This window comes from Tenrec ecaudatus, chromosome 10 (genome assembly GCF_050624435.1).
Source record: "Tenrec ecaudatus isolate mTenEca1 chromosome 10, mTenEca1.hap1, whole genome shotgun sequence".
Classification (NCBI taxonomy): domain Eukaryota; kingdom Metazoa; phylum Chordata; class Mammalia; order Afrosoricida; family Tenrecidae; genus Tenrec; species Tenrec ecaudatus.
The window spans coordinates 98,218,095-98,242,867 of NC_134539.1; the positions used below are offsets into that span (position 1 = coordinate 98,218,095).

Below are 24,773 nucleotides of genomic sequence, written 5' to 3' on the forward strand. Positions count from 1 at the left end.
TGAAACCTCTCCTGCCATAACCCCAAGGAACCATTAATCTAGCAACCATCTCTATAGATGTACCTATCCTGGATCTCATGTACAGGAAAACATACAATAAACAAGCAAGCAAAGCTCCAACAACAAAATAAAACAGAGGAAAACCTCAATAGAAGAGAACGCAGAAAATAATAAAAATGAGAGCAAATTTAAAATGGGTCAAATGGGAGAATAAATGATACAGTGTTAAAGTTTAACCTAAGAATATCTGCATCAGTCTGATCACCAATGCACTCTGTCCAATAGCGGGGCTAATCACATCTCTGGTCAATGGTCAGAGGCGATTCACCAGAGGTTCAATCCACATGTGGATCCTGTACATGGAGTTTGAGTTTTCACCATCATCCATAGCGTTCTGCAAACTAGGAGCTCAGAATTTAATCTCTAATACAATTCTCTCATCTGGTCTTAGATTGTATTATTTACAATCCTTGGATCACACAGGTTGATGTGCTTCTTCCAAGAGGACTGCCACCTCTCAGATGGCTGCTTGTTTTAAGACAAGCATGTAAGGCCCCAGGCACAATTCTCTCTGAGGATTGTGATAGCAATCATTCACATCTGTATTAAAACCAGTATGATCACATTTTCCGGTGGAGACGAAGTTCACATGTAAAATCATCTTAAGGCCAAACAGAAGACACCAAAGGCATTTGTTATGTTTTTGGTACACAGGCCATTAGGGACCTTTGAGTGCTAAGGCCAGAGAATCATGGTGGGAAATATTAGCAGGGCCATCCTTGTGTTTGTAGTACTCTGGGAATCAAAATGTTTTGTCTGCTCAGATTACAGGCTCTCTCCTTGAGGAGACAACTCAGAAGTGGACTCAGTACAAAGAAAAGTGTCTGAGAGACTTGCTCAAGGAACCTTCTGGTAAGCACATTTGTTAGTTTGCTCTGGCTGTCCAACAAGTTACCCTGAAACTTAGTGGCTTAAAACAATCAGTATCTCTTACAGTTCCGCTGGGTGAGGGATACAGAGAGGGCACAACAGGGCTGGCTTACAAGAGCATTGTGTTGTTTCCTCCCAATTCTGTTAGTGGATCTGGCTGTCAGTGGACAGTTCAGCTGGGCCTTTTGGGTAGAGCACCTCCCTGTGACCTGGGCTTTCTCAGAGCAGGCCAATTGGGTTCTAAGACCAAGCATCACCGGGGGCTATGCTGCCTTTTATGACCTAGCTTTAGTCACATGGTGCTGTCCCTGATATGCTCAGTAGATGAGGATGTTACAAAGGTCTACCCAAGTTCAGCAGGAGAGTACATGGGCCCTTACCTCTCACTGTAAAAAGCATGTGGAATGGGATGTGTATTGATGTCACTACCTTTGATTAAAACAAAACAACAGAAATCCCTAACCCTAACCCCAGCCCAAAACCTAACCCTAGATCTAACCCTAAACCCAATCCTAACCCTGAGTGAACCCTAACACAAACCTTAATCCTAACCCTAATATAAAACTTAACCCTAACCCTAAACATAAACTAACAGAAATCCCTAACCCTAACCCCAGCCCAAAACCTAACCCTAGACCTAACCCTACACCCAATCCTAACCCTGGGCAAACCCTAACACAAACCTTAACCCTAACCCTAATACAAAACTTAACCCTAACCCTAAACATACACTAACAGAAATCCCTAACCCTAACCCCAGCCCAAAACCTAACCCTAGATCTAACCCTACACCCAATCCTAACCCTGGGCAAACCCTAACACAAACCCTAACCCTAATACAAAACTTAACCGTAACCCTAAACATACACTAACAGAAATCCTAAACCTAACCTTAATCCTTACTCAACCATAACCCTAATCATAGCCCTAGCCCTAAGCCCCCAAAACAAAACAAAACAAACAAGTCCGCGATGGCACACTCACATGGCACGAATGACTGTTGTGCATTCATCTGGGAAGCTATTCTCAGGGGAAGAAGCACTCAATTAGGAACCCAAAGGCTGGTAATTTAGACCCCCCCACCCCCACCCCCAGTCCTATCATGAGAGAAAGATGAGGCAGTCTGTGGGGGAAGCCAGCCGCCCACAACTAATCACGGGTTCGGTAGGCTCAATTGTACGTCTAAAAGTATATATAGATTATAGTAAAGTCATAGTGAATAATAGAGATAAGAGTGTGGGTCAAATAAAGAAACCAGACACAGTTCATGATAGCACGCTCACCTCCTGGATGGCCATGATCTCAACAGCGAGGTCCACGCACAGCGCGGGCAGAGACGGCAGGAGAGGTCTCTTTTATCTCTGGCCAAGGCCCATGTACACTTAGGGGCTGTTGTTATAGGCAACCACACATGTCACAGGAAGGGGATGAGGAAGAGGAGGGGCTAGGGGTGCACATGTGACAAGAAGGGCAGACTCTAGGCTCAATATGGCAGCCTAACCTTAGTGACCCTTGAGTGGACTTGACCTTCCTGGGCTCTCCTTCAGGAAAGCAATCTACTATCCTTATCAGGAAGGAGTGGGCCCTACTTAAGGTGGGACAGACTATCCAGCCTGATTTCTCTAGATGACGGATAACCCTTAGGGAAAATACCCTCTGACCTACTTTTGTTGACTTCCAAGCGCATAGTTATTTACCATGTGTAGGTTTGGCATATATTTGGGGGAGACAACTTGGAAGAAATCTTTTTGTATCCCACAGCAGTCTGCTTCCACAAAGATTTACAGACTTGGAAACTATGGTATGGTTCTACATGGTAGCTCAGAAACACAGTTGGTACAACAGCAATGAGCTATGGGTTATTGTGAGGGAGGGGAGGTAGGTGGTTCCCAGTCCCCCCGGGTATTAACTGAATTTTAATAGTAACATTTCTTTTATGCGAGGCTGCACTAAGTTTAGAGCATTTTAGCAAATGTTTAATGGCTCCATCATGTCCATGATCTCCCTGCCTCTCCATTGACTTCTCATGCCCACCTGAGAAAGAAAAAGAGAAGGCGGAGCAGGGGCAGGGGCAGGGGCGGTCTTGGCTCACTGCTGGTGAACATTGAAGACCATGAATGAAATCTCCTCTCTCTCCCTTCTTTCACTGATTTCATTCAGGGGCCTGGAGGTTGACCCCAAAGAAACAGAAATCCACAATAACCCCACACATCACCATTGAGATGATCACAATGCTTTGCAGCCAGTCCCAGGCTTCAGGCCATACTCTGACGGTCTCTTCATCCTGGGAAGCGACAAGCAAGGCTATCAATGATAAGACCCATTAGTCCAGTTACTGTTGCTATAGATTGACCTATCCTGGATTTGCTCTACAGAAACATAGTTTAGAAAGAAAACAACAACAGCGACAACCAAATACAGGGAGATGGAGAAAAACTTCCATTGAAAAGGAAGCAGAAAATATTACAAGCAAGCACAATTTTAAAATGGTTCTAAAGGGAGATCGAATAACAAGGGGTTCAATGAATTCTAGCCAAACTGCATCTGAAATGACACACTTTCCAACGTGTTCTGTGCGATAGGAAGGCTGGCTATGTCTCAGGTCTATCGTCAGAGGGATTCACTGGGGGCTTGCATTAAGCAGTCATGTCCACCCACCTTTTCCTTCCACACTCTGGCCCGTCTGGTCCTTGCACTGCTTCTATTAGCGGCCAATGCCGGGAAGATGGATCCTGGGTTCTTGACTGCTTTCTCCCGCACCCATGAACTTGTGTTCAAGCTTTAATTTTGTTACATCGACCCCGGTTCTCTGCAGAGCAGTCCCTGCCTGCTGCCACAGATGAATGTGCTAGGCTAAGAAACAAAAGCTTGGCAGTTTGAACCCAGCCTGAGACAGCACAGAAGACAGCCTGGCCATCTGCTTCCGAAGGGGGCGGACATGGAAATCCCAGTGGATCAGAGTTCTCTGCACACAGGCTTGCCATGGGTTGGAGGGAACACCATGGAAACTAGCTTGTGTTGTGTCTTTTCTCTCTCTCTCCAGGCATATACTGCAACGGGACATTTGACAAGTATGTGTGTTGGCCTCATTCCTCCCCAGGAAATGTCTCCGTCCCCTGCCCTTCATACTTACCTTGGTGGCGCAAAGGTAAGACGTCATCTGGTGCCAATTTCCAGTCGTACCTGGAAAGGCTTTTAGTGACAGTGGTTATATTTCTCCAGTTGTGTAAGCCTTCTCCTCCTTCTTTTCGGAATTGTTCGTACATCGTTAACATAAGCCTCCTTCCCCTGTCAGTCTCCTATCCAATCTTCCAAGCTGCAAATATCAATTTGATCCCATTTAAATAGTTCTTAAAAGAGGGTACTGCACATGACAGATTAAAAAAAACTTTTTATAGTGAATGGGTGAAGATTTGCAGTGTAGATCATTGATTTTACATTCAACTCTTCCTACATAGTCTGTTTCGGCTCACTGATTACTGTCCCGACCTGGCATCACTCATCTCCCTTCCTGTGTTCCCTGTTAACCCAGTCCATGAAGTCCATAATTCAGAGATTAGCCCATATGCCCAATACTAGTCCACATGCTCCTCTTTAGACTCATGCAGCACATGCAATGATGCCAAATGCAGGAAGATCAGAGACCAGTGTGTGAAAAGTCTTGTGGATTCAGGCGTGGTGGAAGCATCTCAGCACTGGCGAAGGTCTCCACATGGCTCCTCAACAGGAAGGAGAAACAAAGAGTGTGTGTGTGTCCCTCCTCGAGGGAGGAAGGCAGGAGTTCCCAGAATCCTCAGGAGAAGGCCATGCCCACACAGAGACATCATTGGCTATGACCTGATTGACAGGCTAGGAGATTATGTAACTGCTACAGTGACTGGAGGATGAGTAAGTCTCAGGAGTCCTACCAGTCTCTGACCAGCAAGCCACGTATATTTTGTGATTTTGAGTTTTGTTCTACGTTTTTCTCTCACTATGTCCAGGACCTTGCAATGTGATCCTATTCAGAGCTGCTGGTGGCAGTAGCCAGCAACCCCCTAGTTCTGGTTTCAGGGCTGTGGAGACTGCTGTTCATGTAGTCCCTTAGTATGGTAGACTAACTGTCTCCACATGCCTTTATTTTTCAGCACTCTTCTTGCCTCCAGACACGGGCTGACCAGTAGCTGCACCTTCAGAGGCTGCTCAAGTGCTCTTAAGACCCCGGGTGCTATTCACCACATTAGTATGCAGAAGATCGTTCAAGACAGGCATTTTTTCACTAGTGAAGCTAAACTACTGTTTGATTTTAGGAAGGTGCCAGGGGGTATTTTTGTTTAATTTGAAAAGATTATCTCAGTCTCCATGGTTTCTAGGATATCTAGAACCCATAGATTTTGACACATACTGGTGGGAGGAAGTGTCAACTCAAACCACAGCAAAGCATATTCTCCTATCTCCACCCCTAGAAGCCAGCTTCATTGGCTATTTTATTCTGGAAGGGAAGAGTGGCAATGCTGACTTAAAACTTTGTTTCCTTTGACCATAGGTAGCAGGGCAAATCTAAGACCAAATAAAGCTATTCTCTAGAAACATACATGGCTATACATGTCCAGATCAAATACAGTGAGGGCATGTGTTAGTCTGGGCAGACTAGAGAAACGTATCCATGGACATGCATATGTGTATGAGACAGTTTTATATAAAGGGTAATTGGATATTGAGAAAACATCCCAGCCTAGTCCAGATCAAGTCTGTAAGTCCAGTATTAGTCCATATGTCTGATACCAATCTGTAAAGTCCTCTTCAGACTCACAAAATGACACTGAATGTAGGAAGATCCCAGGCCAGTGGGTAGGAAGTCTTGTGGATCCAGTGGCATTGTAAGCATCTCAGCACTGGCAGGGGTCACCACATGGCTTCTCCAGGTTCAGGGTTCTGGCTGCGTCAGGGTAGGTCCATGTGGCTTCTCCTCAGGGATGTCTCAAAGGGAGTCAGTCTTGTCAGCAGAGAGTCTCCAAGGAAGTGTAGTGAGAAAGAGAGGCATCTCCCGCCTCCAAGGAGGAAATACAGGAGTTCCCAGAATTCTTAGGACAAGGCCAAGCCCACACAGAAGCCTCATTGGTTATATCTTGATTGACAGGCCAGACTCCACCCCTTCACTCGTAATCCTCTTAAATTGACAACAGATTATGTAACTACCACAGGGCGAATTTCTGAGAAGGCAAGGTAATGGCATACTGTATTTAATTTCAGCCCAAGAAATCATTGTAACAGTGATTTAAAAAATATGTTTTGAGGTCTCTAGTGCAGAGAATTTAGATGGAGGTCAATTTTCTGGGTGGGACAGTGTGTCAGTAGAGAAACAAATCCAGTGATATATATATATATATATATATATATATATATATATATATATATATATATGTAATAAAGAGCTTTCTATTACCAAGAAAATATCCCAGCCCAGTCCAATTCAAGTCCATAAGTCAGATACCAATCCATAAGCCCCTCTTCTGAGTCCCACATGCAATGATGCAAAAATGCAGGAAGATCATAGGCTGGTGGGTGCCGATTTGTGTAAATCCAGTGATGGTGGAAGCATCTCCAGGGCTGGTCCAGGCTTCCACGTGACTTGCTGGCATGCAGGTGAAGGCGGGGGGGGGGGGAGAGAGAGAAATTTCTTAGGCTCCCGCTTATGAGAAGGCCATGCCCATCAGGAGGCACCATCTGGCTGTGACTTGACTGACAGACTAGACTCCACCCCTATACCTTAATATCTTCAAATTGACTGGAAATTATGTAACTACCACAGATCATTAGGGGCATACTTCAGAGAGCTGTTTCCTGGTGAGATCCAGGTGGGTCCAAGAGGATGTGAGTTATAAGAGGATGTGGAAGGTGCCAGTTACAAGATCTGAACCATAGTGAGAAGCTGTCTGGGATGCAATGGGAATACTGGAGAGGGAGAGTGGCTGCATTTGTAATGATGGCCTGAAATGTCCTCAAGGGCAAGGTTATGTTTTAGTGAGCACTTTAAGAAGGGAGAAAGTTCAACAACCAGCCAAATGCTGTTCAGGTGGGAAAGGGAGGACACACCCTCGGTGGGAGTACATCCAGCGTGTTTCATGAAGAACAAGAAGACCAGTGGGGCTGGGGAGTCGGGACAGAGAGGGGAGAGAAGGCGTGGCAGTGTAGGTCAGAGAGCGCCGGGGCTTAGAGTTTACAGGGTTTTGTAAGACGAGATTCTTCAAGGACTTGGACTTGCTCTTGCAGAACACTTGGAAGAATTTTAGCAGAGACATGGCATACATGACTGACATTTGTTTGGCCTGCTCGCACTGTCAGCTTAGCCACAGACTGAGGGGCGAGGGCATTGGAGGCCTTGGCAATAATCCAGGTGAGATATCCTGGTGGTTGAGTGATAACAGGATGTAAAAAGGAGTGTTCAGGTTCTGGATTTCTGGGAAGGTCGAGATGATGGGATTGCCAAATGGACCAGATGAAGGTACGAGAGACTGAGAAGACAAAGATGAGTCTCAGGTCTAGGACCAAAGGAACTAGAAAGATGAATTATCATCACTTGCATGGAAAATAAAGGGAGCCCTGGTGGCACAGTGGATTATGTGTTGGTCTGCTAACCTCCAGGTCAGCAGTTCAAAACCACCTTGCACTCTTTGGGAGAAAGATGAAATTTTCTACTTCCGGAAGAGTTACAGTCGCGAAAACCCACAGTGGCAGTTCTACTCTGTCATTTGGGTCATTGTGAGTTGTAATTGACTTGGTGACAGTGAGTGTTGGTGGAAAATAAGAATCTCTGATGGCACCGTGGATTAGGATTGGAATGCTAACTTCAAGATCAGTGGTTCAAACCCACTAGCTGTACCTTAGGAGAAATATGAGGCTTACAATTTCAGACACCTTACATAAAACTGCTATGAATCAGAACTGACATGATGGCAGAGAGTTTGGTTTTGACTTAAGATGGAAAATACATGTGTGGAGCAAATTGTGAGGAGAGTTTGGTTTGGGATGTGTTATTTGTGATGTTGCTTAGAGACCTTAGCAGAGATGCCAGGTGGACAGGTATATGCACGCTATGATTATTCATGCCTAAGCCTAACAATTACTGCAAATAATGTAATTAGTATCATTGAGCTCTACATGTCAAAACTCGTGATTTGGTGAGTGTTGTGTTTTATATATATAAAACTTTTCATTGATTTAAATATATATATATTTAAATCAATGAAAAATTTTGTTAAGGGCAGAATAAAATATGTATATATACTATCATCTCATTGTGTAAAAATTGCAATATATTCAAAAGTCCAAGTGCATTGCTATCAAGCTGATTCCGACTCTCACCAATCCTACAGGATGGAGTAGAACTGGTCGTGTGGGTCTGTCAGTCTTTAGGGGAGTAAAAAGCTTCATCTTTCTCCTGATGAACGGGTGGTGGTTTCAAACTGCTTACCATGTAGCCGTCAACCCAACTCATAAGCCCCTACACCACCAGGGCTTCCTACATATAGTGGGTCTGTCGGTCTTTAGGGGAGTAAAAAGCTTCATCTTTCTCCTGATGAACAGGTGGTGGTTTCAAACTGCTTACCATGTAGCCGTCAACCCAACTCATAAGCCCCTACACCACCAGGGCTTCCTACATATACAAAAGTTGTTTGCTAAAAAAGAAAAAGAATAATAGAAACACCAAAATGCTAATAGGCATTCTCTTTGAGTGATCAGCTCTATGCCTCTTCACTTTTTTGGTATTCTCTAAAAGTTCTCCAAAGAGCTTATCATATATTTAGGACTGGGGGAAAGAATGCCTTTTAAAACAAGCATTTGTGAAAGTCATAGTGAGAAGTTGTCTGGGATGAGATGGGAATACTGGAGTGGGAGAGTGGACTGTAATTGGCAAATGGTGGCCTGAGATGTCCTCATGGCAAGGTTATGTTTTAGTCCACACTTTAAGATGGAAGAAAGTTTAACCAATAGCAAGGAAAACTAAAAAAAAAAAAAGTAAATGAATTGCTATTGTTTGCCCTCTATGCCCAGGGCTGGACCAGGACCAGGAAATTCCCAGACATATCTGGTACTCCTTGGCAAGTCCCACCCCCTAGTCCTTCAGATGGGAGGGGCTTCCCAGAGGGCACCTGGAACAAACCAGGCCTGAGTCACAGCAGAGGAAGGATTGGGGAGCAGGCTTTCATTTGGTCCTCCTACCCTGGAAGGTCTCTGGAGGATGACAGAGACTGTGAAGGATGGCCCAGTCTCTGCCCCAGTTCTTGATGGCTCACACAGTGGGAGGACCAGACCTAAGGCCACCAAGCTGGTGAGTAGTAGTGGTTGCACATTGGGTTGCTAATCCCAAGGTCAGCAGTTCTAAACCAACAGATGCTCATGGGAGAAAGATGAGGCTTTCTACTCCCATAAAGAGTATGGAGTAGTGCTACTCTGCCCTGTAGTCTTATCATGAGTTGGAATTGACTCGATGACAAGAGTTTTGAGTTTTAGTCACCTCATGTCCACTGCCGTTTCCTTCATGACCTCAACTTGCGAGCATCAGAAAGAGGCTAGAGGCCATGCTCCTTAGCTGGGCTGTACCTTAGTGCCATAAATGCAAGGTCAGCAGTTCTTGGCCCCTAGCCTCTCGAAAGGAGAGAGATGAAGCTTTTGACTCCAGTGAAGAGATACAGTCTCTGAAACCCACCGGGCTGCTTTACCCTGTCTTGTACTCGGCATCCTACTTGTTGACCGGGCCTCCATGGCAGTGAGCTTGGTTTCTGGTTTGAAGTCCCCTGGGATTGCTCTGACTCTGGGGACTCTGGGTAAACACAGCGGACATGGGTGGATCATGGGGTGTGAGGATGTGCTTTCTCCCATCACAAATAAACAATAGGGCTTCTAATGAGCACACACCACCCCAAAGGGAAAGGAAGATCCCGGATCCATGGGGGTTTCCCCCACAGCAATAGGGCGAGAGTAAAAGTCTGCCAGCAGGCTGGACAGCCCTTCGTGCCATGAGCTTTCCTCTAAAGCTCTGTTTCCTTTCAGAGAGCACAGGAAAGGCCTACAGACGCTGCTCGGCTCAGGGGGTTTGGCAGCTAAGCGAGAACACCACACGTATTTGGCAGGATGACTCGGAATGTGACGAGAGCCACAGCTTCCAGAAGAACGTGAGTCTCCTCTGCCTGGTCATGAGGTACTGGGAGCATTTGAATTATGGTGTTGGTAAAGAATATTGAAAGTACCATGGATTGCCAAAAGAACAAACAAATTCCGCCTGGGAAGAGGGATAGTCAGAATGCTTCTAAGAGGTAAGTATGTCAAGACTTCATCTGATATACTTTAGCCATTTTGTCAGGAGAGGCTAGTCCCCAGAGAGGGACGTCATACTTGGTAAACTAGCAGGACAGTAAAAAACAAGGAAGACTTCGACACGATGGATTGGCACAGTGGCTAAATCGAAGGATCCAAACACAAGTCCGACGTGAGGATGGCACAGGACCAGGCAGTGTTTCGTAGGGTCACTACGAGTTGGAACTGACTGAACTGACAGCACCTAACAACAACACCAATGTTGGATATATAGCCCACCCCTCAGGGGGACAAACAACAGAAATGTGGGTCAAGGGAGACCACGGATGGTTTAAGACAGGAAACAATAGCAATAATATATCATGGGAAAAAGAGGAGCTGTAATTAAGGGCTTAAATAGAAAATGGTTTGGAAACAATGATGTCCATATATGTACAAGTGGGCTTAATGCAATCGAATGATGGATTGTCATAAGATTTGTAAGAGCCCCCCAATAAAACGACTCATAAAACAACAACAAAGGAAGCCAGCCCTTCAGCGCTGATCCTACTGTTCGTGCTTGTTGTTCCTGCAGCTTTTCAATAGCTGCCTCCTCATCACTTAGTGCCCAGCTCAAATGTCGCCATGGCCAAGTGCTCTCCTGTGGTCTCTCAATTGAGAGTGACCGCCCTGGTCACTTTCTACCCCTCCACTCTGATTTATCTCCGCTAACACGTGTTGGGAGGTCGTGAGGGGTCTCATGGTCACTTTCCATGCAGGGTGCATTCTTCAAAATACAAAGATGTCACTTTCAGGACTGAGGTGGGTCTGAAAGATTAAAAACATCTTGGAAGGACAGCCAGGTCAAGGTTAGCATAGCCTCCGGGGTCTGGCTTAGGCTGGGAGTCGGTCTGAGGTGCCCAGTGGAAGGGCTTCGTTAATTGCTTGGCTACTAACTATAAAGGTCACAGCCATCTAAAACCCTGTGGAGCGTGGTTCTACTCTGAACCACATGGAGTCACCACGAGTGGAAATCTGCTCCATGGCCACCGGCTTGGTTTGGTTGTGGTTCGCTAATAAGGGGGCCACACAGGAAGCACCCTTGTCCTTTGATCGCTCCATGGTTCTAGATATCTGAAGACCTAATTCTTGGCCCTAACTTGATCCTGCAAATTCTCAACACTCACCCTACCTCCCACCCCTCCTAAGATTTTGGCTTAATTCCTTTCGTGTTTTGTTACATTTTGAATTTGTTTCATTTTCTTAGCCCCTTTAATATTTTCCCATCAATTGCTAAGGACAGTTGAATAATGTCCGAGGACAAGAGAAGGCAGACTTCAGTTATGACGGAAGCCATGTAACTTCTTCACATACCCATAGCATGGGATTGATGGTGCTAACTTGGCCTGAGTTGGGTGTGAGGCTCAACAGAGACAATGAATGTTGAGTGATGATTCCATCTTGGCAGCCAGTAGGCATGGGATCATGACTATCATCGCCTTTCTTCTCCTCCGCACGACTTCCCCGACTCTACAGAAATGATAGCTCTCTTCAGACCCCCAGAACAAAGGCTTGCCAATGGGCTTCCATAAATATTGTTGTTGTCAGGTGCCGTAAGTCAGTTTCAACCCAAAGAAAACATCACGATGAAAGCCAAGAAAACCCTGTGGTTCCCGAGATTCCTAGCACTGCCGTAACAGAAGTAGCACAAGGGGGTGGGGGTGGGGGGGCTCCAACACACAGAAGTTTAGATTCCCACAGTTTGACGATGTTACTGTTAGGTGCCAATGAGTCAGGTCTCCCCTATAGTGGCCCGATGCACAACATCACGAAGCATTGCCTGGTCCTACGTCATCCTAACGATTGTTCCTGAGCTTGAGCCCATTTCTCACAGTGTAGGAAATTCGAAGTCTGCACTTAGGGGACCGGCTCCAGGGGAAGGCTCTTATTTTTCACTCTTGCCAAAGAACCTGTCTCGGCATCTGTACCCTGGGCACTTGTTGAAGATGTCCACGTGGTGTATGCCTTTTCCCACATAGCCCTTGCTTCTCTCTCTCTTTTATGTCCCTGAAATCACCAGGTGTAAGACACACCCTACACTGACATGGCTTCACTGGATAACAAGGAAAAGCCTGTTCCCTAATGGGAATACATCAACAGGCATAGCAATTAGGATCCTGACATAGAGATTTTAGGCAAGGGACACACAATTTAATTCATAACACATTGAAATTGAGCTGAAGCCAATGGCTTTGGTTTTTAGTTATTTGGTCTAACCCATGGTGCTCCACCCTGGCTATATCTCCTGCAGAGCATAATGGGTGTTGGCATGCTCTTGGATCTCTTGTTGTTGCTAAGTACCATCGAGTTGACTCTGATTTTTGTGACCTCCTTACAACAGAATGAAACTTTGCCCAGTTCTGTGCCATGCTCTGTTTGAGCTATGGTTACAGTCACTGTGTCACTCCATCTCACAGAAGGTCTTCTTTAGCACTGCTCCTGGAGCAAGCACACTATCTTCCACTAGGGACCAGCCCTTCCTGATAACCTGTCCAAAGTCGATGAGACAATGTCTCACTTTTCACACTTTTAAGCACCTTTCTGGCTGTACTTGCGCCAATACAAATTTGTTCGTCATTCTGGACGTCCACTGTATGTGCCATATTCTTTGCCAATACCATATTGCAAGACGTCCTCCTTGATCTTCTTGATTTGCAGCATCCGCATGCATATGAGACAATTGAAAATTGCTTGGCTTGGGTAAGGCACAGTTTAGCCTCAACCTGGTGCCTTTGCTTTCCATCCCTTTAAAGATGTCCTGTGAAGCATATTTGGCCACTCTAACACTGTCATGCACCACATAACGTCCATTCAGACAACACCTGACACATGGAAACCCCCCCAAATCGAGCCCATGCCATCAGGTCAGTTTGGACTCATCTCATTCCACTGCTATTCACACTCACACGGACCCTATTTGTGTTCTTTAAGTCTATCGGAGCACACAACCTCATCTTTCTTCCTCCACTGGAGAAGTTCATGGATTTGAACCACTGACCTTGCAGTAGTAGCCTGAGGCTTATCCCATAGTACCACTAGGGGTCCTTTAAGGCTAAAATAGAGTTTAGAAACCCTGAGCCAACAACAAGAGGGATTGGACATACCAGGAGGCAGTGAATGTACAGCTTCTGTCATGTAACATTTATATCTCTTATTTCTCGTATGCAAAGCAATCGTGCTGCCAGGTGTAATGGAACGAAACCCAAACCAAACTCATTGACATTGAGTTGATTCCAACTCATAGTGACCCTAAATAGCAGAGTAGAATTACCATTGTGAGTTAAAAAATATTATAGAATTTTATTTTTTTCTTACTTTTATTGGGGACTCTTACATCTCTTATCATAATCCATACATTCTTCCAGTGTGTCAAGCGCAGATTGTTAGAACAAAGTGTTCTTGTGTTGAGGGAGTACTTGAGTTGAGGCCCAGTATCCATCTGCAACCTTAATTCTTAACATGTGAGGAATAGTTCTATTCCCCTCTCATTATAAATATATTTATGTACATGCCTTTATTTAGACCTCTATAAATGACCTTTGCCTCTTGGTTCTTTCCTCTATTTCCTTTTACTTTCCTCTTGTCTGACCATCATGTTAGGCTTTCTTTCATTTGGGTTTAGCACTTGCTCGCTGATACATTGCCCTTGATTAAGCCCTACTTGGTACTCTATGCCTGTCTCTCCATTGATTTTAGTTCACTTGTTGTTTGTTCCCTGTTCTTGGGTTGCTTCCCCCTCTTCCTTTCTCCCACCTCCCCTTTTCCTGTACCCCTCCACTGGAACCATCAGTCCGGTTCTTTTCATCTCCAAATGGTTTATCCCGCCTACCTTATCTAGATAGACACTAATAAGTGCAAAAAACAGGCAAAGCCACATAAAATAACAAAGCAAGTCAAAACCAACAAGACAATAACAACAACAAAAAGACAAAAACAAGATAACAATACCAAAAAGAAAGCCACTGACAAAAATGGAAAATCCTATCAACAGTTCCAGGTCTGTTTGTTGTCCTTTATGAGTGTTTCGAGTCGAGTCTGATGGGGTGCCACCCTCTGTCTCCCAAGTCTAGTTTTGGTGTTCCCCTTGCTGCTCTGTTGCATGCCCACAGTGTTTGCCCCAGTGTAACGGGGTCAGATTGTGCACAACTCTGGCACTGTGTCTCCAATATTGTCCCCGGCAGCCCTATGGTTTAGTGAGGGACATCGTGTCTGGTGGTGGGGCAGGCCCTATGGTCCTCTCTGTGTGTTGTCTGTTCTGAACAGGAATAGTGTCCTCAGGGCTTGGTGGGCCAGGATGTCCTCTCCTCCCTTTTCATTTCTCCCATGTGCTCTAATGTGCCCCTCTCCCCAAGCTGTAGGCCCAGAGCTGTCTTCTGAAGTGCATTCTTCTGAGGGTGTTGGTGGTGTCCACATAGTCGGGATTGGGGCTGGCCCTGTACTCTTGTGAGTTTTTGAGGCTGCAAATCTTTGTGGGACTAGAATGCCTCATCTTCATCCCAGAGCATGCCTGATGGGTTCACACTACTGGCCTGTGTAATCCATTACGTCACCGGGGCTACTTATATAACCGTACAGTACACATAAAACATATATGTCGTGATAGTGATAATAAATGCCTGTTACTGGCTTATGCATATACTTTCTATTTTATTTTAATGCCACCTATCTTTCTTAAAATAGTTTTATTGGGATATAATCTACATATCATACAATTCAGTTCAACCACATCAAGAAGAATTGTACAATCATTGCCAAAATCAATTTTTGAACTTTTTCTTCTTTCTTTTGCTCTGTTACCAGCTCCTTATTTCCTGCTAAACTCTCCTGCCATACTCCCAAGAAACCATTAATCCAGTTACTGTCTCTATAGATTCATTCATCCTGGATTTCATATCCTGAAAAACATATAAAAAGCTGATGCTGCCCGGCTATCAAAAGATATAGTGTCTGGGGTCTCAAAGGCTTGAAGATAAACAAGTGGCCATCTAGCAGAGAGGCAACAAAGTCCACATGGAAGAAGCACACCAGCCTGTGTGATCATGAGGTATCGATGGGATCGGGTATCAGGCATCAAAGACTCAGAACAAAAAATCATATCATTGTGAATGAGGGGGAGTGTGGAATGGAGACTGAAAGCCCATCTGTAGACAATTGGACACCCGCTTACAGAAAGGTCATGGGAGGAGTTGAGCCAGTCAGATCTAGTATAGCACTGATGAAACATACAACTTTCCTCTAGTTCTTTAATGCTTCTTCCCACCCCCCCCCACACTCCCTGAAACTAGTATGGCCCCAATTCAACCTTATAAATCTGGCTAGACAAGAGCATGTACATGGGTACAGATAAGAGCTAGAAACACAGGGAATCTAGGACAGATAAACCCTGCAGGACCAATATTGAGAGTGGTGATATGAGGAAGGGTAAGGAGGGGGAAAAAAGGGAAACAGATCACAATGATCTACATACAACCCCCTTGCTGGGGGATGGACAACAGAAAAGTGGGTGAAGGGAGACATTGGTCAGTGTAAGACATGAAAAAATAATAAAGTATAAATTATCAAGGGTTCATGAGGGAAGGAGAGTGGGAGAGGGAGGGGAATAATGAAAAGCTGATACCAAGGGCTGAAGTAGAAAGAAAATGTTTTGAAAATGATGATGGGGCCAGGGCATGGCACCCCATCAGGCTCAACCGGAAAACACTCTTAATGGTCAACAAGCAGACCTGGAACTATTTACACACTTTTCTCTTTTTTGTCATCATTGTTTTCTTCTGTCGCTTCACTTTGCTCTGTTTTATTTTTTGTGCATATTATTATTTCTGCAGGTCTTTCTAGATCAGATAGGTGGGATAAACAATCTGGAGGAGAAAACAATGGGATTGATGGTTCCAGGGGGACATGGGAGAGGGGGAGGCAAGGGGAAGGAAGTGGGTGGTAACAAACCCAGGGACAAGGGAACAATGAGTGGTCTAAAATAGATGGCGAGGAGTGGGTAGGAGGCCTGCTAGGGCTTGATCAAGGGCAATGTAACCAAGAGGAATTACTGAAACCCAAATGAAGGCTGAACATGGTAGTGGAACAAGAGGAAAGTAAAAGGAAACAGAGGCAAGAACTAGGAGACAAAGGACATTTATAGAGATCTAAATACAGGCATGTACATAAGTAAATATATTTATATGATGATGGGGAAAGAGATCTATGTACATATATTTATAGGTTTAGAATTAAGGTAGCAGGTGGACATTGGGTCTCTACTCAAGTACTTCCTCAACACAAGAGCACTTTTTTCTAATAATCTGGTATTCTGTAATGCTCACCTTCCTGACATGATCACTGAAGACAGAATAGGTGCATAAGCAAATGTGGCAAAGAAAGCTGATGGTGCCAGGCTATCAAAAGATATAGTGTCTGGGGTCCTAAAAGCTTGAAGATAAACAACGGCCATCTAGCTGAGAAGCAACAAAACCCACATGGGAGAAGCACACCAGCCTGTGTGATCACTAGGTGTCAATAGGATCAGGTATCAGGCAGCAAAGAACAAAAAATCATAACATTGTGAGTGAAGAGGAGTGTGGAGTGGTGACTGAAAGCCCATCTGTAGACAATTGGACACCCCCTTACAGAAGGGTCATGGGGAGGAGACAAGCCAGTCGGTGCAGTATAGCATCAATGAAACCCAACTTTCCTCTAGTTCTTTAATGCTTCCCCCCACCCCACTATCATGATGCCAATTCTACTTTACAAATCCGGCTAGACCAGAGGATGTACACTGATACAGATAAGAGCTGGAAACACAGGAAATCCAGGACAGATAAACCCCTAAGGGCCAATAATGAGAGTAGTGATACCAGAAAGGTGGGGGGACAAAGGGAGAACTGATCACAAAGATTTACATATAACCCCTCCCTGGTGGGTGGACAACAGAAAAGTGGGTTTAGGGAGACATTGGACAGTGTAAGGCATGAAAAAAAAATTATAAATTGTGAGGGAGGGAAGGTGAGGGAGTGGGGGAAAATTAGAAGCTGATCCCAAGGGTTCAAGTAGAAAGAAAATGTTTTGAAAATGATTTTTTGTAAATGTTTTGAAAATGATGAGGGCATCAAATGTACAAATGTGCTTGACACAATGGATGGATGGATGGATTGTGATAAAAGTTGTACAAGCCCCCAATAAAAAAATGATTTTTTTAAAGAAAAACAAACAAATAAAGCTAACAATAACAAAATAGAGAAAAGCCTCAATTGAGAAGAAAGAAAGATTTAAAAAGTAGAACAACTTTAAAACGGAGAAGAAATGATAAAGTGTCAAATTTTCACCTATACTCGGATTTCTAATGTGCTGTGCATGATAGCAAGGCTGTTCACTGGAGGTGCAACCCACATGTGTTTCCCTTCCCTTTTTAATTTTTAAAAATTGATTCGTATTTTAAGTGGATTAAAAAGATGTTACATTTTAACCTAACTATATATACTATGGGGTCCTCCTGGCAGAGTGGTTACCAGTGGGGCTGGGATCCCCAAGGTTGGCAGTTCGACACCACCAGCTGGTCCTTGGGAGAAAGGCAGGAATTTCCATTCTACCCTGTCCTATAGGTCGCTATGAGTCAGCATCATCACTGACTCACTGGTAGTGAGTCCTCTCTGTCTATTAAAGAGCCTATTCACATCCCTCACCTATGTTCAGAGGTGATTGACCAGAGGCTTTATCTTTGTGGGGACCCTGCACATGGATTTTAGGCTTCCACTGTCATTCATAGCCTTCTGCAAACTGGGTCTTCACAATTTAAGCTCTGATACCATTCCCTCTGGATTTGGATCATATTATTTACAATCCTTGGATCACACAGGCTGGTGTGCTTCTTCCATGTGACTTAGTTGACACCTCCCTGAGATGGCTGCTTACTTGAAAACAAGCCTTTAAGACCTTCTTTCTGAAAACCAGGCACCTTCTTGTTTCTTCACCACATGGTCCCTTCATGAGGGAATGCAACTTTCTTTGTGTACTTGGGCCCCTAGGCAGCAACATCCAACCTCATGTATTGAATGTCTCTTGAATGCTGTTTTTTAATTTTCTTTTTCTTTTTAAAAATTAATTACTTTTATTGGGGGCTCTTACATCTCTTATCCCAATCCATGCATTCATACAGTGTGTCTAGCACATTTGCACATATGCCGCCATCATCATTTTCAAAGCCTTCTCTTCCCACTTGAGCCCCAGATATCAGCTCCCCGCGTCTTCTTCTTCCCCCCAACCCTCCCTCATGAACCCTTGATGAGTTATAGATGATTATTTTTATAGCTTACACCATCCTCCATCACCCCTCATGCACATTTCTGTTGTTCTTCCTGGGAAGGAGTTATAGGTTGATCCTTGTGATCAATTCCCCATTTTCCTTTAGTCAATATTACCATGTAGTACATCATGGCTCTCAAATGCACCAATCCCTGTGATAGTAACCACAGCAACAAAAGGCAAAGGAGAAGTGTTTATTTTCCACAAGATCAGGGGATGCTATTGGAAAGTGAGTGAATCCTATTTGCTCACGAGTTAGGTAGGTTGGGATAATGCTCATATCACATGATATCTTAATTTACATGACGTATCATGCATGCTGAGCAACACGTGATTGCACGTCATTTGATTTTGGAATGCTGCTCTCATGGGCATTCCTCTGATCACGATGTTGCTTGTTCAGTCAGCTGTGGAACATCTGCTTTCTTTATGCTGAGGTGTAGCTCATACTGAAGCTTGTAGCCTTCAGTACAGGTGTCGTCTGCACACCATGGACAACCCTACTGGTATTCGAAACACAAGTGGCATCTCTGCCGGTATCATGGCAGCAGGCAGACCACAAGAGGACAACAATCCAACAGATAAGTGGTAATTGGCCCCCCAAGTCTAGACTAGCTTCCCATCTGAAGAAATTTCCGTTGGATCCTCCATATTTGTAGGAAATTTCTTCCAGTTTTTAACTTTAATACCTAATCTGGGCCAATTGAATTATTCAGTATTAATGTGTGACATCATCTGGCATGTGTCCTACTGTGGTTGTTTGTGTGTTGCTGTGATGCTAGAGGCTATGGCCCTTCAAATGTCGGCAGGCTCACTCAAAATGAACAGGTTCCAATGGAGCTTCCAGACTAAGAAGAGCTGCCCACTTTAGAGGAAGTAGCCCCCTGAAATCCTTATGCGCCGCTTTGAAACATTGTCACAAACTGAAGGCCTCAGGAAGTGTCAGCAATGGGCTCCTAGAGACAATTGTGAGGATGACACAGGCCTGAGCAATGTTCGGTTCTGTTGTGTACAAGGTCGCCATGGGTGAGAACCAACTCAATGGCATCTAACAACCACATTGTGTCACACTTCTTAAAGGTGTTTCAGTGACGGTGGTTAGCTTGGATTCAGCATATCTCAAGAATCGGCCAGACTTTTCTCAGTTAGCCCAATTGTAGGCTTTGAATTAAGCAGATTGTATGAAAGGGGCTTCAAAGAGGTGGTGGAACCATTCCATTATTTTTAAATTCCATTTGTCTACGAATGTCTTGAAGCCCCTTCCCCCACTACTTTGTATTTATTTCTTTTCTTCCCTCCTGGACCGTAAGTTTCTCCAGGACACAGACAGTCTCAGAGTCATATTGGACTTCTCCCCATTCCCTCGCCCCTGGCCTTGATCTAGGATGCAAATTGCCATTACATCTCACACACACACACACACACACACACACACACGCACGCACACACACACACACCATCTCACTGTCATGGAGTTGATTCTGACTTCTCCCCATTCCCTCACCCCTGGCCTTGATCTAGGATGCAAAATGCCATTACATCTCTCTCTCTCTCTCTCTCTCTCTCTCTCTCTCTCTCTCTCTCTCTCTCTCTCTCTTTCTCTCTCTCACACACACACACACACACACACACACACACACACACCATCTCACTGTCATGGAGTTGATTCTGACTCACAGCAATGCTGTACAGGGGTTACAAGATCGTAAATCTTTTTCCTGAAGGTCAGCTGGTGAGTCTGAACTGTCAGCCCTGTGGTGAACAGCGCAATGCCTACCCCACTGCCACCAGGGCTCCTCGGCAAATGATGTTATCATACATTCTGGTCCCGCTGGTCTGTTGTGAGACCGAGGTATGACACAGGACTCTAAAGTGCCTCGGGTGATGCTCATATGCAGCCTCGGGAGAGAACCAGAGTTCACTAGGCATTGGCAGGCACGTGTGGTCTGCCTGGCCCCTTGCTCTGGGCTTAAGCCTGCGATAACTCCATCCCCAAGCCAGCAGAAGGGGACAGCAAGGTGAGATTTGAAAACTGTGCTTTCCAAGAAAAGAAGTAAAACATTTGCAATCTGGAAAACTAAGAATATGAGGACCAACAGCCCCACCCCCCTTTGCAGTAGTCTTATTTTCAAGAATTCAAATGCTTAAACAAACAACCCCCCCCCCCCCAACAACTTCGGACCATGCTTACCTGTGTTTCTAATAGAGGGTTGATATTTTTCCCCAAAGGCAAATGTTAGTAAAGCTTCGCCCTTCAGAATTTTGGCAAAAAAAAAAAAAGGTATGTTTTCCAACTAATACTACAAGGGGGTCCAATGCCACTTTTTAAGCAGAGAGCAAAGGTGTCTCTGTGTGAGTACACACGCTTGTGTCCTTCAGTACGGAATTGAGTTTGTGTTGTTAGGTGCTGTCGTGTCAGTTCCAGCTCACAGTGACCATCTGTACCCCAGAAGGGACACTGCCCAGTTTGGAGCCATGCTGACGATTTTTTCTATGTTGCAACCCCTGTGTCCATCCATTTTGTTAAGGGTTTTCTTCTTTTTACTGCCCCTCCACTTGACCAAATAGGATGTCCCTTTCTAGGGACTGGCCTCTCCTGACCACATGTCCTACATACTGAAGTGAAGTTTCCCCATCATCACTTCTAAGAAGCATTCTGCCTATGCGTCTTCCAAGACAGATCCGCTTGTTCTTTGGCAGTCCGTGGTAGTTCAATAATTTTCATCAGTATCATAATTCAACTTGCATCATTTCTTCTTCAGTCTTCCTTATTCCATGTCCAACTTTCACATGCATATGAGGCAACTGAAAATACAATGGCTTGGGTCTGTCCTCCAAGTGAATTGTGTTTAGTTATATAGACAAATTGTTATCTTGAAATAAACTGTTATCTTGCTTCACTTCAAACTGTTTCCTTCATCCTTTGAAAAATAATTTATATTCTCCAATGCGGGACGTAATCAATATACGTAGGAAGGGGGTTCAAAACCTTCCTGAAAAAAATGGAACAAAAAATATTGTAAATTGTCCATGAGCTCTTTGAAGTCCCCTTCTTTATCATAGATAATTTTAATATATGTAATTTGATGGTTTTAATTTTTAGTATCATTTTAACATACACAAATATATACATCTATAATGTTTTCAACAATTTATTTAGCAATTCTCAAACATATAGAGACATTGAAAGAATAGTAAAATAAACACTTAAATAGCCTCTACCTAGGGAAAAAAATCGAACATTTACCACCTTCATTTCCTCTTTGTCTCCTTTTGATATATTTGAAAATAAATCTCAGATAACATGAGATTTTTATCCCTAAGTTTTCATCACCTACCTCTAAGATTAAAAATTAAAACATATATGTATTTAAAAACTCACTACAATTGGGTTGATGCCCACTCATAACAACCCTATAGGACAGGGTAGAACTGCCCCTCTGGGTTTCAGATACTGTAGCTCTTTACAGGAGTAGAAAATTGTACCTTCCTCCTGAGGAGCAGTGATTTACAAATAGCTGACCTTGTGGGGAGCAGCCCAGCTCTTGGCCACTCTGCTCCTAGGTCCACCCTCCTAAGCTGAGGGGTATTGTGGGCTTTCTAATCCTGTTAACAGTTAAAGTCTCAGAACTCACAGGGGGTTGCTATGAGTCAGCATTGACTCCATGTGGGTGAGTTTGGCTACACCCCGCAATACCTTTCTCCCAACTCAGTAAAATAGATAGTAATTCTATCATGACTATTTAATGTTTCATCCGTATTCAAATGGTTCCCATTATTCCCAACAAATTTGTATATCTCTCCCCTTGCCCTCACTGAGCCAGGATTTAATCCAGATTCATATATTGCATTTAGTGTAACATCATTTTAGTATCTTTAATCTAGAACACTCTCTACCCCCTTCTCTTCCTCCTCCTGCCCTTCTATGATATTAAACCCAGGATTCCAACTCATAGCTACCTATGTAGGAACCTGAGGTGTACATCCTGAAAGGAGCAGACCTCTTTCTCCTGAGGAGCAGCTCGTGGGTCTGATCTACTGACCTTGTGGTTAGCAGTCCACTGCTTACCAATTAGCACCAGCACTAGCAGGGCATTGGCTTTATGAAAAGACCCAGCCTTAAAAAAATTATTTCAATCATTTTATTGAATTCCATATATATATATTGTAATCCATATATACATCCATTGCATCAAGCACATTTGTATATTCATTGCCCTCATCATTCTCAAAATATTTGCTTTCCACTTAGGCTCTTAGAATCAGCTCCTCATATTTTCCCCCTCCCTCCCAGCTCCCCCCTCCCTCATGAACCCTTGATAATTTATAAATTATTATTATTTATCATGTATTACACTGCCCGACATCTCCTTTCACCCACTTTACTGTTGTCCATCCCCCAGGGAGGAGGTTATATGTAGATCCTTGTAATTGGTTCCCCTTTTCTACCCCACCTTCCCTCCACCCTCTGGGTATCACCACTCTCTCCACTGGTCCTGAGGGGTTCATCTGTCCTGGATTCCCTGTGCTTCCAGTTCCTATCTGCACCATTGTACATGCTCTGGTCTAACCAGGTTTGTAAGGTAGAACTGGGATCATGATAGTGGGGGTGAGGGGAAGCATTTTAGAACTAGAGGAAAGTTGTGTTTTTCATCGATGCTACACTGCACCCTGAGTGACTCGTCTCCTCCCTGCTACTCCTATACAAAGGGATGTCCAGTTGTCTACAGATGGGCATTGGGTCCCCACCCCACACTCCCCCTCATTCATGATTTTTTGTTCTTTGATGCCTGATACCTTGTCCCTTCAACCCCTCATGATCACACAGGCTGGTGTGCTTCTTCCATGTGGGCTTTGTTGCTTCTGAGCTAGATGGCCGCTTGTTTATCTTCAAGCCTTTAAGACTCAGATTCTGTATCTCTCTGTAACTGGGTACCACCAGCCTTCTTCACTACACTTACTTATGCACACATTTAAGACCCAGACTTTTGCTGTTGGTGTTATCTACATGATGTTGATAATATATTATGGCCAAGTGAAGTAAAGTAAAACATTCAATGTTGATTTAACATTTGAAAATTGATCAATGTAATCAATCATATTAACAGACTAAAAGAAGAAAAACCTTTCAATCATCTAAACAGATGCAGATAAAATATATTACCAAATCTAGCAATCATTTATGATAAAATACTCTCACCCAATTAGGAGTGGAAGGGAATTTCTTTGACATGATACAAGTATGGAATAATGGCCTCTGACATTCTAAATGTTAGAAAGAGTGAATCTATTACTTTGCATAGCAAAAGGGATTTTATAGATATGATGAGGTGAAGGATTTTAAATGGGAGAGATTATCCCAGATGATCCTGGTGGATGTATTACAAAGGGTCAGAAGTAAAGCTTTTGGAGGTGATGTTCATTATCCTGATTGTGATAATGGTATCACAGGTATGTGTATACATATGTGTCAAAACTCATGTTTTATACTTTATATATTGTTGACTGTACATCAGTAAAGGAGCTATGCAGAGAAGTTTAAGTTGCTAACCGGTAATAAAAACGAACTATGGATTCTTGTACAAAAACTATTTATTAAAAGTTTTAGTAGTGTTGGATTGGGTGAGAAAGTTCAACTTCAATGGGAAACCACACTTAATAACAGAAGAAAACAAGTCAACAAATATACCAAATCCACCGCCGTGGACCCTGATTCATAGCAAATGTCTTCTGCTTACAATCAGGCTATCCTGGAACTTGCGAGGAAATTGGCGATTCAGTGATAGAATGATAGAGCTCTGCCATGGAGGAGACACAGGTTCGATTCCTGGCCAGTGAACTACTTGTCTTGCTTTGTGTTGCTCTGATGCTGAACAGGTTTCAGTGGAGCTTCCACAGTAAGAGAGACTAGGAAGAAATGAGGCCATCTACTTCTGAAAATCAACCACTGAAGACTCCATGGATCATAATGCTATGGGTGTGGTAACAATGAATTGGGTGACTTGTAGGAAGATGACAATAACAATCATGAGACCCAGAGAAAATATCCCATTTCCAGAAATCTGACCCTATGAGAGAGAGAGAGAGAGAGAGAGAGAGAGAGAGAGAGAGAGAGACCCTCAACTTCAGAGAAAGCTTTCCAAGGCCAAAGATGATTCTCATTCCCAAAACACTTTTCCTAGACACAAGTCCTCTAGCATATTGTGACCCTTGGT

At 44.0% G+C, this 24,773-nt stretch overlaps 1 protein-coding gene across 1 annotated transcript in view; it reads left to right on the plus strand.

Annotated features, from left to right (window-relative positions):
• The window catches only part of GLP2R (glucagon like peptide 2 receptor), an 80,106-nt gene that overhangs the window by 14,536 nt on the left and 40,797 nt on the right, over positions 1-24,773 (plus strand). The window contains exons 2-4 of the mRNA XM_075559166.1: positions 825-912; positions 3,974-4,078; positions 9,964-10,085. Of these exons, the coding sequence (XP_075415281.1) occupies positions 825-912; positions 3,974-4,078; positions 9,964-10,085 (315 nt within the window). The remainder of the gene's footprint in view (positions 1-824; positions 913-3,973; positions 4,079-9,963; positions 10,086-24,773) is intronic.